At 42.1% G+C, this 12,989-nt stretch overlaps 1 protein-coding gene across 1 annotated transcript; it reads left to right on the forward strand.

Annotated features, from left to right (window-relative positions):
- The first annotated feature begins 76 nt into the window (after positions 1-76).
- Positions 77-11,771, forward strand: si:ch1073-513e17.1 (sialin). The gene is given in 12 exon segments (XM_062529304.1): positions 77-202; positions 299-415; positions 1,655-1,824; positions 2,521-2,735; positions 3,061-3,315; positions 3,722-3,896; positions 5,189-5,307; positions 5,594-5,755; positions 5,928-6,060; positions 6,358-6,505; positions 8,287-8,377; positions 10,556-11,771. Coding segments are annotated over 10 exon segments (1,569 nt in total). The 5' UTR covers positions 77-202; positions 299-415; positions 1,655-1,718; the 3' UTR covers positions 10,721-11,771.
- Positions 11,772-12,989: the final 1,218 nt, after the last annotated feature.

The following is a 12,989-nucleotide window of genomic DNA, read 5'->3' on the forward strand; positions in this document are numbered from 1 at the left end:
AGGAAATGTTACTGGCTAGACAGCGTATGATCTATAAATCCAACGTTCCTTCCAGTGCCCTGAAACAAGCTTATGCCTATGGTTTATGCACATGTTTTAGAACTCTACTACCATTCCAGGCACATATGTCACGTGACAGACTCCAAACAAAAACAGCTTGCGTCCGGTTGACTTGCCGTGCTGGACAGCGATGGCACTGATGGTATTGCTTCTTCATTTCTAAATGTAACAGAGATCTAAAAAGATAACACTTAAATAAATAAACGGCACGATTTCTCATGGATTGTTTTTCATACAGAAAGAATACATTTGACAATTCGATCGGCATGCCAGCCAAGGTTCAACAACCGTGCCTTTCGAAGAAGATCATCCTCAGAACAGGACGTCCGAAATGTTGATCTCTATGTTTACACGGGTGAGTATGATCTTCTCGTGTAGCCGAATCTATTCTCCTATCTATCTAAACATAGCAATCTACACTACAATCAGTAGCCTACTGTTAGTCTATCGGGGATCAATTAGTCTACCGGGGAACTGGTTTCTGGAGCTGTCCGTTTGGCTCATTCGGGGGTTCATCCCACAAACTATTTCATTGTATAGGCTAGACTATATTATATACTAGGCTATGGCTAGTTAGTCTGCCTATAATGTCGTGTGATCATACACATTTGATTTCGGATGCAATAAGGAGTAGGCTATACAACAATGAGTGACTCGAAGGATAGTTGGATAAGGACAACAAGGATGTTCTGCTAACTAAACAGAACTGCAGGTGGACCTATGCCAGATGGGACTTAAGTCCACTACAGCTAAAACTGAGTCATCACATTTTAGAAATGCAGCCATGGATTTCTCCCAGTCTTCTCTCAGTAGATGAGACGTGGTTTTCTATTATTGTAGGCCTATTCACAGTTTCGCAAAAATACATTTCTTCTCTTCCAAAACAAGTGTTAGGCTAAACTTGAACTATTTTACACCACTTCTACATTGTAAGCAGTCTGTTGGACAGTGTGATTCAGATAAAATATAGATTCAGACAGGTAAATAAATATATCTATTCTGCTGCAGAACAAAGCTGTAAAACAGTATAGCCTACCCTGCACAACTCACAATTCTACACATTTACAATTCTGATTAATCCTTTGGGGGGTTAATAAGAATATATTTAACCAAGTGTAACAGAGGTTGTCTCAACACTGCTACACAAGCACTGGAAGTCCCCATTGCCCCTTATGACCCTCACCATGTGCACTGTAATTTGTAAGTCTTTGCAGTTTCATATCTGAATCAGCAATCTTCAAGCCAGGCTAACACACATGATCCAGTGGCTAGATCTGACTGTCCATCCCAGTTGGTTAGTACACCTCTGATTTCACCAGAGACAGTTCTCTCTTTTTTCCATATTTTCATCGACCCCATCAGTGATATGACATGTTTGTGCTCTGGCTCATGCACGTGTATACCAACTGATAAAAGCATGGATTTGGTTTGCTACATTATCTTCACCCTTTGTACAAGAAGAACTCAATATTTCGAAAAATAAAGAGAACCATTAACGTCTCAGCCACCAGACTACATGGAGTGACTATAAACGGAGTGGTTATAAAGTGTGTTAATCTTTCATTTTTGATGATCAAGATTTTTTTCCCCTCAGATTTCAGGGGCACAATGGTTCACTGACCTTCTTGTGGACACAATAGTCGACCGGAGAAGTTGCTATGGCATCAAGCGGTGGCTACTCTATAAACTCTGCCCCGGAGGACAAATCCGATGAGAACACACCTTTGCTGACAGGCAATGGGCAGCTGACTGAACTCAAAGCAGGTACAGCACACCTGGTTGAACCTGATCCGGTAATGTAACTCATTAAGTGATAAGTGTCAAGTGGTGTTAAGGGGATCACTCCATGTTGAAGAATAGCTGAAATTGTGTTAATGATCCTACCCTACTCTCCCACCTGTTATATTTATTTATAAATGTCCTTACTGTAATTTTACTTACTTACATAGGCATATTCTACTGCTCTTCATACTATTCATCCTGCACATACACATATTCTTACTACTCTTATAATGTTACTTTTGCTACAATACAGTGGTTTTGTTACCACGCTGCACATAGCTGTGAACCAACTGTATACTACTGTCTACACTGAACTATATTTATTATCCTGTCTATGGACCACCTGTCTATACTTTGTTGCGCTTTCTGCTTTTTTGCAATTCTGGTTAGACGCAAACCTTCAAATCTTGTTGTCTTTATACTTATACTCTGCACAGTGACAATAAAGTGTATAATTACTGTTTAGTTACTGTCAATGTGTGCAATTACTGTTTAGTTATATAGCTGTGCTATCATATTTGTGTGTGTGTTTGTGTTTGTGTTGTTCTGCTGTTTGTACAATATGTGTGTCCTTATCTTGTTTAACTGATGGTTTTAGGGCATGTTACAGCTTGTGTGGATCAGTGACACATTTTGTTATCTGAATATGATTGTGGGTTTTGTATCTGTGTCTGTCAGCTCCTCAGTGCTGCTCAGTGAGGTGTAATCTGGCCATCCTCATGTTCTTCGGATTCGCTGTTGTCTACGGCCTCCGTGTCAATCTCAGTGTTGCCATGGTAGCCATGGTTAACAACACCAATCCTCAGCCTTTATTAAACCACACTGTTGTTCCGGAATGCCCTAGACCCACACCCAAAGATAACAGCACACAACCCCTAGACCAGCCAGACGGGGTAAGAAACACACACACACACACACACACACACACACACATATATATATATATATATAGAGAGAGAGATACACTCTATTAGATATGCACAGATAAGATCTCAAAAAATGCACACACACTCTCACATAGAGGGAAAGTGTGTTTTCATATTCAAGATTTTCATTAACATGCAAATGTGTCAAACATGTATATTTTCACTGCAAAGTTTCTCTGTGCCCTTCTCACCTCCTTGTTCTCTCTCTCTCTCTCTCTCTCTCTTTCTCTCCCTCCATCCTTGTACCTCTGTATTTGTTCTCCTCTGCTTCTCCCATCGCCTCTGCTGTCAGACCCCTCAGTTTATGTGGGACTCGGAGACCCAGGGCATGTTGCTGGGGGCCTTTTTCTTTGGCTACCTGTTGACCCAGATCCCTGGCGGGTACCTGGCGGGGCGCTTTGGGGGCAGCGCGTTTCTGGGGGGCGGCGTGCTGGGCACGGCGGTTCTGTGCTGGGCACGGCGGTTCTGACCCCTGCTGACCCCACTGGCGGCGGAGATGGGGGCCTCCTGGCTGTTCGCTCTCAGAGCACTTGAGGGATTTGGAGAGGTTAGTCGGGAACGTGCATTTCTGTGGTGTGCGACCTTATGTTTTTCCCACTGCCTCATCCTATCCTGTAAAGTGGTAAAGGTATCTTAAAAAATGCAATGTCTTATTTGTCACTTGCTACATTTTGTCAGTGCTATTGTAATCAGACTAATCCTTACATTTGTATACTACAAACTGTTTATACCTATTAATATGCACTAATTATTAGTATATAGAAATAAAATAGTTTTTCATCCTCATAACTGTCATGAACATTTATACTTCTGTTCCATGTATCCGGAAGTAATGTATAGTACCTCATAAACCACATTATCCATGTGATTCATTGTTTCATTAGATGAGATAGGTGAGGTTAAGTGATGTGGGGAGGAGGAAGGTCTGTTGACATGTGGCTGTTCTGCTGTAGGGCGTGACATTTCCTGCCATGATGGCCATGTGGGCGCGCTGGGCGCCCCCGTTGGAGAGGTCACGGCTCATGACCTTTTCAGGTGCGGGGGCGAGCTTTGGGGCGTTTGTGGCGCTGCCCCTCACCGGCTTCATCTGCCAAGCGCTGGGCTGGCCCGCTGTCTTCTACTGCTGTGGTGAGAAACACAAACTCTACACCACGACCACATGCAGACGTCTTTACACACACTGATCCTCATTTATCAATCAACCAACCGTAGAAACCAGTGCAGATCTGAGCTCAGAAATGATCTTACTACATCTACATATGATTCATGAAACGTTAATATCCCTCCAGTTCCAGCGTAAGAATGAATAAGCGTTGGTCAATGTGGTGGCTGAAAACAAGCTTAATTCAAATATGACGACCATATAAACATCTAATTTTAGAGGCCTCACCACTAGAATTTGCAAAATGCAGGTGCATAATACAGTACATTTAAAAGAAATTGTTCTTCTGACCTCATGATAGACAAAGTAACATTGCAAGTACAGTTGATCCATTTAATTTTGGCTGTCAGAAAAGTAGCAACGAAGGAAGTTGAGAAAGTACAGGGAAGTGTAGCAGACCATACCACAGAGAGAGTGCATTATGTCCTCCTACTACCACATGCAATCGTTGCAAAACCATATGACACGTCATTTCTCCCTGGAGGACAGCATATTCTTTTATAATAATAATAATAATAATAATAAATTACATTTATATAGCGCCTTTCAAGATACTCAAGGTCGCTTAACAAGAGTAGGAGTGGGGAGGGTGGGAGGGGGTGGGGGGCTAAGAGGGGTAGGTCAGAGAGAAGAGGTGTGTTTTCAGGTGCTTTTTGAACATTGACAGGGAGGTGGCAGACTATGAGCAAGAAAACAAAACACGCTTTTCAAAATAAACTAATTTTCATCAATGGAAGTATTTCTGTCCAGTTGATGGGTGGGTATCCCAATCCATGTGTCAACATAGCAGGCTACATTATATAAAGTATGCTACAAATGTGCAGGAAAAGTCTTTTGCTCAATAAACGATTTTCAATTGAATGTAACACTAACACTTTCCAATCTTTGCATTTACTCTACTCAAAAACTTGGATACATAAGTTGATACTTGATATGAGATTTGAGGGATTTGAGCACAGCCACTACTCACATCCAGATGGATAAATGTCAACCTTTGCGTGGAGATACATGTAACTTTCGACTGCCTGTTTGTACATTCGTACAATTCGTAAATGAGGGCTTCTATCTGCATTGATTTTACTGTAACTTAGGTGGAACATCACTATACACACTCAACTGTTCTGCACACTACTGCTGCAGTTTAAACACCAGCAAATACACATCATCCACAGATGTACTCACCTTATGGGTCTGCCAACTGTTTTCTACAGCTGTCCCAACATATGGCATCTCACATTGACTGTTTTCTGTGGTCTAGGAGGTGCTGGGTGTGTCTGGGCTATTTTCTGGTTCCTCCTGGTGTCTGATGACCCTCAGACACACTCTCGGATCAGTGAGCTTGAGAAAAACTACATTACCCAGTCCATAGGCTCTCAGGTACTACCGCTATCTTCCTTCGTCTCTGTCCTCCTCCTGTCCATCTCCCTTTCCCTTCTTTTTATCTTTCTTTCTATTGTTATCTTATCCATATATTATTCCAAATGTCTTCCTCTATTTATCTTCTTGGTTTCCAAATTTTCCATCTCTTTTTTTTTTATCTCCAGCTTTACCACCTCTCTCTCTCTCTGTTATCGGTCTCTCTTTATCTTATCAGTCTGTTTTATTCTGCCCCTGTCTCTCATTATCCATTTAATGTGTGTTTCCCCATTTGTGTCCCTCTCAGGGAGGTGCCCATGGATGGAGTGTGCCTCTGCTGCCCATGTTGATGTCTGTGCCGCTGTGGGCCATTATTGTGTCTCAGATGTGTGCCAACTGGTCCTACTACACCCTTCTGACCTCTTTACCTACATATATGGACACGGTGCTGCACTTTGACCTGCGACAGGTGAGTAATGTGAAGCTATGTACTGTATGTATGTGTGTGTTTGTTCATTTGTATGTATGTATGTATTTACTGTATGTATGTATGTATGTATGTATGTGTGTTTGTTTGTGAAGTAGGATGTTGTAATATTGTATCACTCTACTGTTGTGTTTATTTTTTCCCTTCCAAACAGAACTCTTTCCTCTCGGCATTGCCTTATCTGGGAGGCTGGCTGTTCTCTGTTCTATCTGGTGTACTAGCAGACTTCCTCCTGGAGAGGGAGCTGTTGAGCACCACGGCAGTGCGCAAGATCTTCACAGTTATAGGCATGTCAAGTTCCCTTACAGTTCACACAGCATTGCATTCCTGTATTTATTCATAATCACATTTAGATTCACACTCAGGCACATGTGATTGCCCAGCTGTGTGAGTCTTGTGTGCCTTTGTCCTGTGTTTTCAGCACACATACACACATTTACACAAACACACACACACACACACACACACACACACAAAAATCACCAACAACTGGAAATTGCTCTATATTCTCTCAAATCTGCTGCATTTCATACAGTTCTGAGACCATCCAAATACATGTGATTAATTCTGGCATGTCCCTACAGGTTTGCTGTTGCCTGCTGCGTTCCTGGTTGCCGTAGGCTTCGTGGGATGCAGTGGTATGCTGGCTGTGACGTTCCTGACTATCTCCTCAACCTTAGGCGGCGTCAGTGCAGCCGGAGTCTTCATTAACCAAATCGACATAGCCCCACGGTGAGGAGCCAGACCTTATTATTAGCTTGCTGCTAATTTCTAATATACACAGTACAGGGGAGATGTTAAATCCCTAGTGCTATAGGTAGGGGATTTCACATATCAACAACCAAGCTTATTTACGGTCAAAACCAAAATCACTAACAAAAACATCACCAACAGAACAGCCTTCGAGAGCATTTCATTTCAGTGGGGTTATCAAGCAGGCATCTTACTTCATTGGCGTTTCACTGAATTAGGCCCAGGACACCTCCAGAAGGCTCAACCACAGTGTTATCTGGCGTCCCAGATTGACCCCTCCTCCACAATTGGTCTCTGTACAAAGTCCAGTAACACAAGAGTTCAGTATCAAATCGCCCACTGGTATTGAACCCTCCTGCCCTCCTACCCTCCTACCTTGCTCCTGTGTGTCCAACCGCCCTTTCAGCAGCATGTCACGCTGAAATCAGATGTGGAAAATCCTGAATTGCTAACCAGGGGCATTTTAGCAGATCAGGGGCTGGCCAGCAGATGCCAGTGAATCAGAACCAGACTCATTCCAGTAAACTGTTACTTTAGACAAGACACATTTGGGGCTCTATTTTGGTGATCAGAAACGCGGTGCAAATGCGCCATGTGCTCCACTTTTATTAAACCTTGCGCCCAGGAGGTGTGTGGCAGAAGGTGTGGTCTGGCACGTGATCCAAAAATCGTTGTCTCTTACACCCTCTAAAAATCATCATGCCACTGACCAAGAAAATCCTGGTCTATAGTGAAAGGCGCATGTAAAGCACAGCTGAAGACGCACTGTCACGACATGTAAACAGCCTTTAGCAAGCAGTCCCAAACAACTTTTCTTGGAATTCCTCATCTACCAGCAGACACGGTAGAGCAGCTGAAGCAGAGGTAGGGGATGCTCACTACAGCATGTGGGCTTCCCAGAGATCAAACTCAGTGGTGTTGCTGTGGTCCTGAGCCATAAATACTGCTCTGGGGATGCCACTTAACTAGTGGAACTAAAGGAAGACAGAGACATTTCTTTGGGATCATAGTCTTGGACATTTGCTAGCCCTGATGGCGAATTCTCAATATATTAATAGCCTCTCTTACTGGAAAGGACTCCTATGTCAGTGATTTTATCTCCAATGAGATCACAGAGGACATTTCTGTATTGTTGAACTTTGAACCTCGTATTTTGACCTACTTCCATTTGTTAAAGGCAAACGGACATGGGTTGTGTGAACTGAACTGTGCCTCTTCCTCTTTAAGTACTTTAGTACACGTTTTTTTTACAATAGTCAAACTGTAAATAATTAAGACTCAAGACAAGTATACTTGTGCCATAATGCATCTGTCATATTAAGCATGTCTAGATGTTTACAGTGTGTGTACCCATTGTTTGTCTGTGTGTGTGTGTCAAAGTACCCGTAATTTCCCGACTATTAGCCGCGGCTTATTAATTGATTTTGCAAAATTTCTTCAGCTATGAGGTTAATACAGGGGGGCGATTAATATGGTGTTAATATGGTTTTGTTTCTTTTAACTTGCATAAAACACTGACCTGCGGCTTATACACAATGCGGCTTATATGCAGGAAATTACTGTATGTTTATTTGTGTGTACAAACTTGTGTGCGCTGCCAGTGTGAATGTGTGTGTGTATGGGAGCGCGCGCCAGTGTATCTGACCAAGTACAAACTTCTGTGCACTACCAGTGGTGCCTGTGTGCTTGTGTGCTTCACTCAGTCTGTCCATCTCTTAATGTCCAATTTCCCCTCACACTTACGTTGTCTCTCTCTCCAGCTATGCGGGAATGCTGCTAGGGATCACCAACACATTTGGGACCATTCCAGGAGTCCTCGCACCCATCGCTGTGGGTCATCTGGCCAAAGATGTAAGATTTATTAGCAATCGCAATATCTGCAATGGTCACTGTCCCGTGTCCCCTGTTTGTCATGTTTGTAGCTAACTATGAAGCTATTTAACACACTGCATGGATCAGCATCAACAGATCTCATGTACCTGTGATGACAGCAAATCTAGTGCTCAGAGTCACATGTGAAGCAAACACAATTGCATTCACACATAATTTAATGTGAGCTAAATTCACCCTGACAACCTCTGGCTTGGGTTCTAGATGATTACAGTTTGATGTAAATGAATCCAGGACACTTGTCAAATTTGTAATGTGGGCATGTTTTTTTGTGACTGTGATCCAATCATTGAAAATGCATGTTCGTTGTTATCTTTGTAAGGAAGACCTTACCTGATAAAACCTGATTTGAAACGACCCAATCTCACTGTTGAGTGTTGACCCTCAAAGACTTTGAGGACTGTTGCAGGGTTTGTGAGGGCTTAGGACTGTCCCACTGTCAAAACATGCTGTGCATGAAGGCTTGATCGCAGACTTTTTTAGCCCTTTCTGTAAGCTGGCGTTTCCACAGACTTTATCTTAAGGAATTACCATCAATTCATAGCTCAGTCATGTGAAACAAAGGTTTAACTGTAGGGGAAGCCTGGAAACTCAGTAAACATGTCATAAAACTGCTACAAAAGGAAAATGGAAATAGTATGCAACCTGGTCTCTATCATTTAACGTGACGTGTTCCATTCCCGCTAATATCCTTTTGAGCCCTCACAACCTCCTCAAACTCAATCACTTACCAGCTGGTGTTGGTTAAGTCTGGGGATTCAAGGCTTAGACTTTAGGGGGGGGGGGGGTATAGGCTCTTCAACGCCTCTCCTCGGTCCCCCGGCTCGTTCCCACTGATCTATAAAGAACACTGGATAGACTATCCCTGTGAGGGACCGAGGCGGCCACCCCACGTTGTGGGAGGTACAACACTGGATGTGGTGGTGTTGAGGGAAGGAGATAGCAGGAGATAGCAGTACAAGACAAAATATCCTTTTATTTCCAATGACGGGCAGATGAGGGAATCACAATCGGGTCAGAGTCCAGGCATGATCATCAGGGTTCCAGACACTAGGCAACACTTCTTCTAGGCAACAAACTAGGCAACAAACTAGGCAACTTTCTGAGCAACAGGTCCAAACAAGGCAACATTGCAAAACTATGGACCAACTCTCCCCTTTGCTTCACAGCAAGCAAGGGTTAACATTTTACGCTTCAAATAACGTCAAGACTTCCCTTAATCCAGGACCTCCACCTCTTCCATGCGGCTTCCCTGTCTCCCGTGTGTGTCTCCTCTGGTGTCAAATACACCTGCCTTAAATAGGCTAGGCCATTAACTAATTAGTGTTGGACTGAACCACTATAGGACGTGTGTGTGGGGGAAGGGGGCTGTACCATTAACGCCACAGTTAAAATCAAAAGCTTACACAGACTACATACACATACACAACAATGAACATGAAACTAGTGCATGTGTGTGCAAAGTCTGTGTTTGCCCAAGGCAGAGTCAAAAAGTTTCTCGAAGGGGAAAAGGAGAGGTCTTCTTTTTCACAATCCCATTGTTGCCCCCCCATCATTCTTTATAGATTAGTTGGAACGAGCTGGAGGACCAAGGACCGAGGAGAGATGTTGAGAAGAGCCAGAGCCCCTTTAGGGAGAGCCGGTCCACTTCCTATTAACTCCATTGTACCGGATTGTTTCTGCAATCTGTTGAAATTCCGCTAGGGGCGCTGCGACCGATTACGACGACCGTCGTGAAGCTGAACCTTCTTTTAGGTCTATGGCCGTAAAGTGGTTCGCTTTTGTGTCACGTGACATGAAAACTTTGAAAGGGTTTTTAGGAATAACAACACATATTGAAAATTTCATTGGTCAGCTAATTGTCAAGTCAAGTTATCCTGCATCGCATGCATTAATGCAATTTCAGGAGAAAAAATTATATAAAGACAAATGTGGTATTGGGGGGTTCAGCTCCATTGCTACCATTCATCACTTGCTCGCGATCGCCCTCTAGTTGCAGTACCATGCGGAAGTATTTAGCAAGTGGTCCTTCTCCCCTTATTAGACATTCTCTGGAAGAGCCTATTGAGATTCATTGAGCATCCTCAGTCTTTACCTCTGACTCGTCCCATCCCCTTTCTCTTGTGTTCTTCTCCACAGCACACCCTGCTGGGCTGGAGGAGTGTGTTCTGTGTGTCGGCAGCTGTGAGTGCCTTTGGAGCGCTCGTCTTCACTCTTTTTGGCAGTGGAAAAATCCAGAGCTGGGCAGTTCCTACAGAGACACACGCTGAGCAAGAGGAGTCTTCCTGTGTCAGTGACTCATAACAATCCCTTCACTTGGTGCCACAACCACACTCACTGAATTAATGTGTGCTTTTGATTTGTGTGTGTGTGTGTGTGTTTTTACAGACCATTTGATCAATGCAAGAAAATATTCCAAAGGCCTTACTTTGATGATGTTTACAGATGATTTTAATCTGCAAAAAAAACCACTTCAAGACTGTTTTTCTTTTTATATTATATTACATTTCTTATTATGTAATTTTTCACTGGGAAGTATTTTACTAAATTAAATTTCAAAGCAACAGTTACATTCCGGATTTGCAAAGGATAAAGTACACAAATATTTTGTTTACATCATTTTTATGTGAGAATTTGTACATGGGGAGCCATTGGCAATTATTTACCTTTTGAATGTGGTCCAAGCATACAAGTTCCCACACCTTTGATTACTGTTGAGCCTTGTTATGGTTTAATATACAACTGTGCAATGAAAAGTGCAATCACTCTCTAACATTGATCTCACTGCCTTGTTTGCCATGTTTTATTGTAAAAAAATGTGGTAATTTAATATTGTTCATCAATATTCTGTTTTGTTGAAAATGCTTGAAGTCAAATACAGTGATGATGCAAAATGAAGCGTCACTGACTGAAACTGAAGCTTGATGTGCTTTTGTTAAAGAAATGTGTGTTGTAAATTAATCTAGTTCTTGAACTGAGTTGAATTCTTGAAAACACATCATCCTCCACACTTATCCCACCCGTGGTAAATACTGTATGTTTTAAAAAGAGAAACTAACTTCATTTAACTTTTCTATGGAAAAAATCGTGGCAGGCCAAGAAAAAACTTGTATTTTTTAATGTACAAATAATTGTTCAGCAGGTGCAAATGAAAAGAAAATGTAAATGAAAATGTAGCATGTGGTAACAAACGTTTGAGATGGGTGTTACATTGACTAAACTGAAAAGATCCCTACAGTATTTCTACATGGGTTTGTGAGGGTGTGGGGCTATTTTTCCTCAAAGGCTTGTTACAGGGTGCAATTGTAAGCCTCATGCAATACCTGGACATTTTAAATAAAAATGTGGGTCGTGATTAGACCATCCAGCAAGTCATTTATCCAAAACATTTCCAGATCAACATAAACCTTACTTGACTGAATGGAAAAATAAGTCATGGCAACCTGTGGGGTGAGTTCCGAGTTCTATGTGGGTTGAGTTCTACGGCACAAGAGAGGAGGAATCTGGATGGTTTGGAGAGATCATGTAGGAAGGTGAATAGTCTCAAATCCCCCTTTGTTATGCTCAAACTTTAAGTCTACAGAGAAGAGCAACAAAAGGCGGAAGTATATCCTAATTGAGGCATGTGTTAGCAAACACTTATTTCTCATAAATGTGCTTCCTTTCCAGGTTGGATTTCCCTCATTGTTTTCAGTTTGAGACAATGATAAAGCAATATAATGTTTTTTCCTCTTTTCAACTCAACTTATAATAAATATGGAAGGCGCTAGTTTACTTCAGTTACAATGTAGGGACCAAAAATTAGATAATCATGGAGTTTACATTGTTGTTCATCACTCTGTGATTCATTTTCACTGAAAAGCCTGTTTCCACCAATCAGTAGAATCATAAGTTGCATAAATAAACTCATTGTAGCTCACCTAAACAATACTTAAGATTTATTTATTCATTCAATCATTCATTCATTCTGACTTTGTGTGCACAACTGCACATAGTGCTACAGTTTGAAGGGGGGAGGTTTCTCAAGAAAACATTTTATTATTATTATTATTATTATTATTATTATTATTACTACTACTACTATTATAATGACATAGCGTTAAAAAGCGTAGGCTACCTCCAACCACATAGCATGGACAGTCTTTTGTAATTTGGTGAGCCTGGGAAGCCTTTTGACATGACACTAGTCGGTGCCATCCCGTGTCATAAACCCCCAGCAGAGGGCGCAAGAGAAAATCATGGAGCGCATGGAACGGATTTCCTTCAGGTTTATGCGGTTGCATCAGACAGATATCGACTAGAATGACTTGGGTCTTTGGGGTTATTTTCATTCAGAAACGTGAAGTTACGACTTAATTTGAACGTATCTGTCTAAAACGTTCAGATCTGCCTATCTTTTGGACCAGTGACTACTTCTGTAGATTTGGCAATTCCTCGAGTGTAGCCTACTGGATAAATTCGGTAGTCCACAAGTGCTAGCAAATGATGTCCCACATTCACTATTGATTACAATGGTAGCTATTTACTATACCTATACCACTGCCCACATAATTGTGGCCCACAAACACCATTA

The sequence above is a fragment of the Sardina pilchardus genome, chromosome 24, assembly GCF_963854185.1.
Source record: "Sardina pilchardus chromosome 24, fSarPil1.1, whole genome shotgun sequence".
Taxonomy (NCBI): Eukaryota; Metazoa; Chordata; class Actinopteri; order Clupeiformes; family Clupeidae; genus Sardina; species Sardina pilchardus.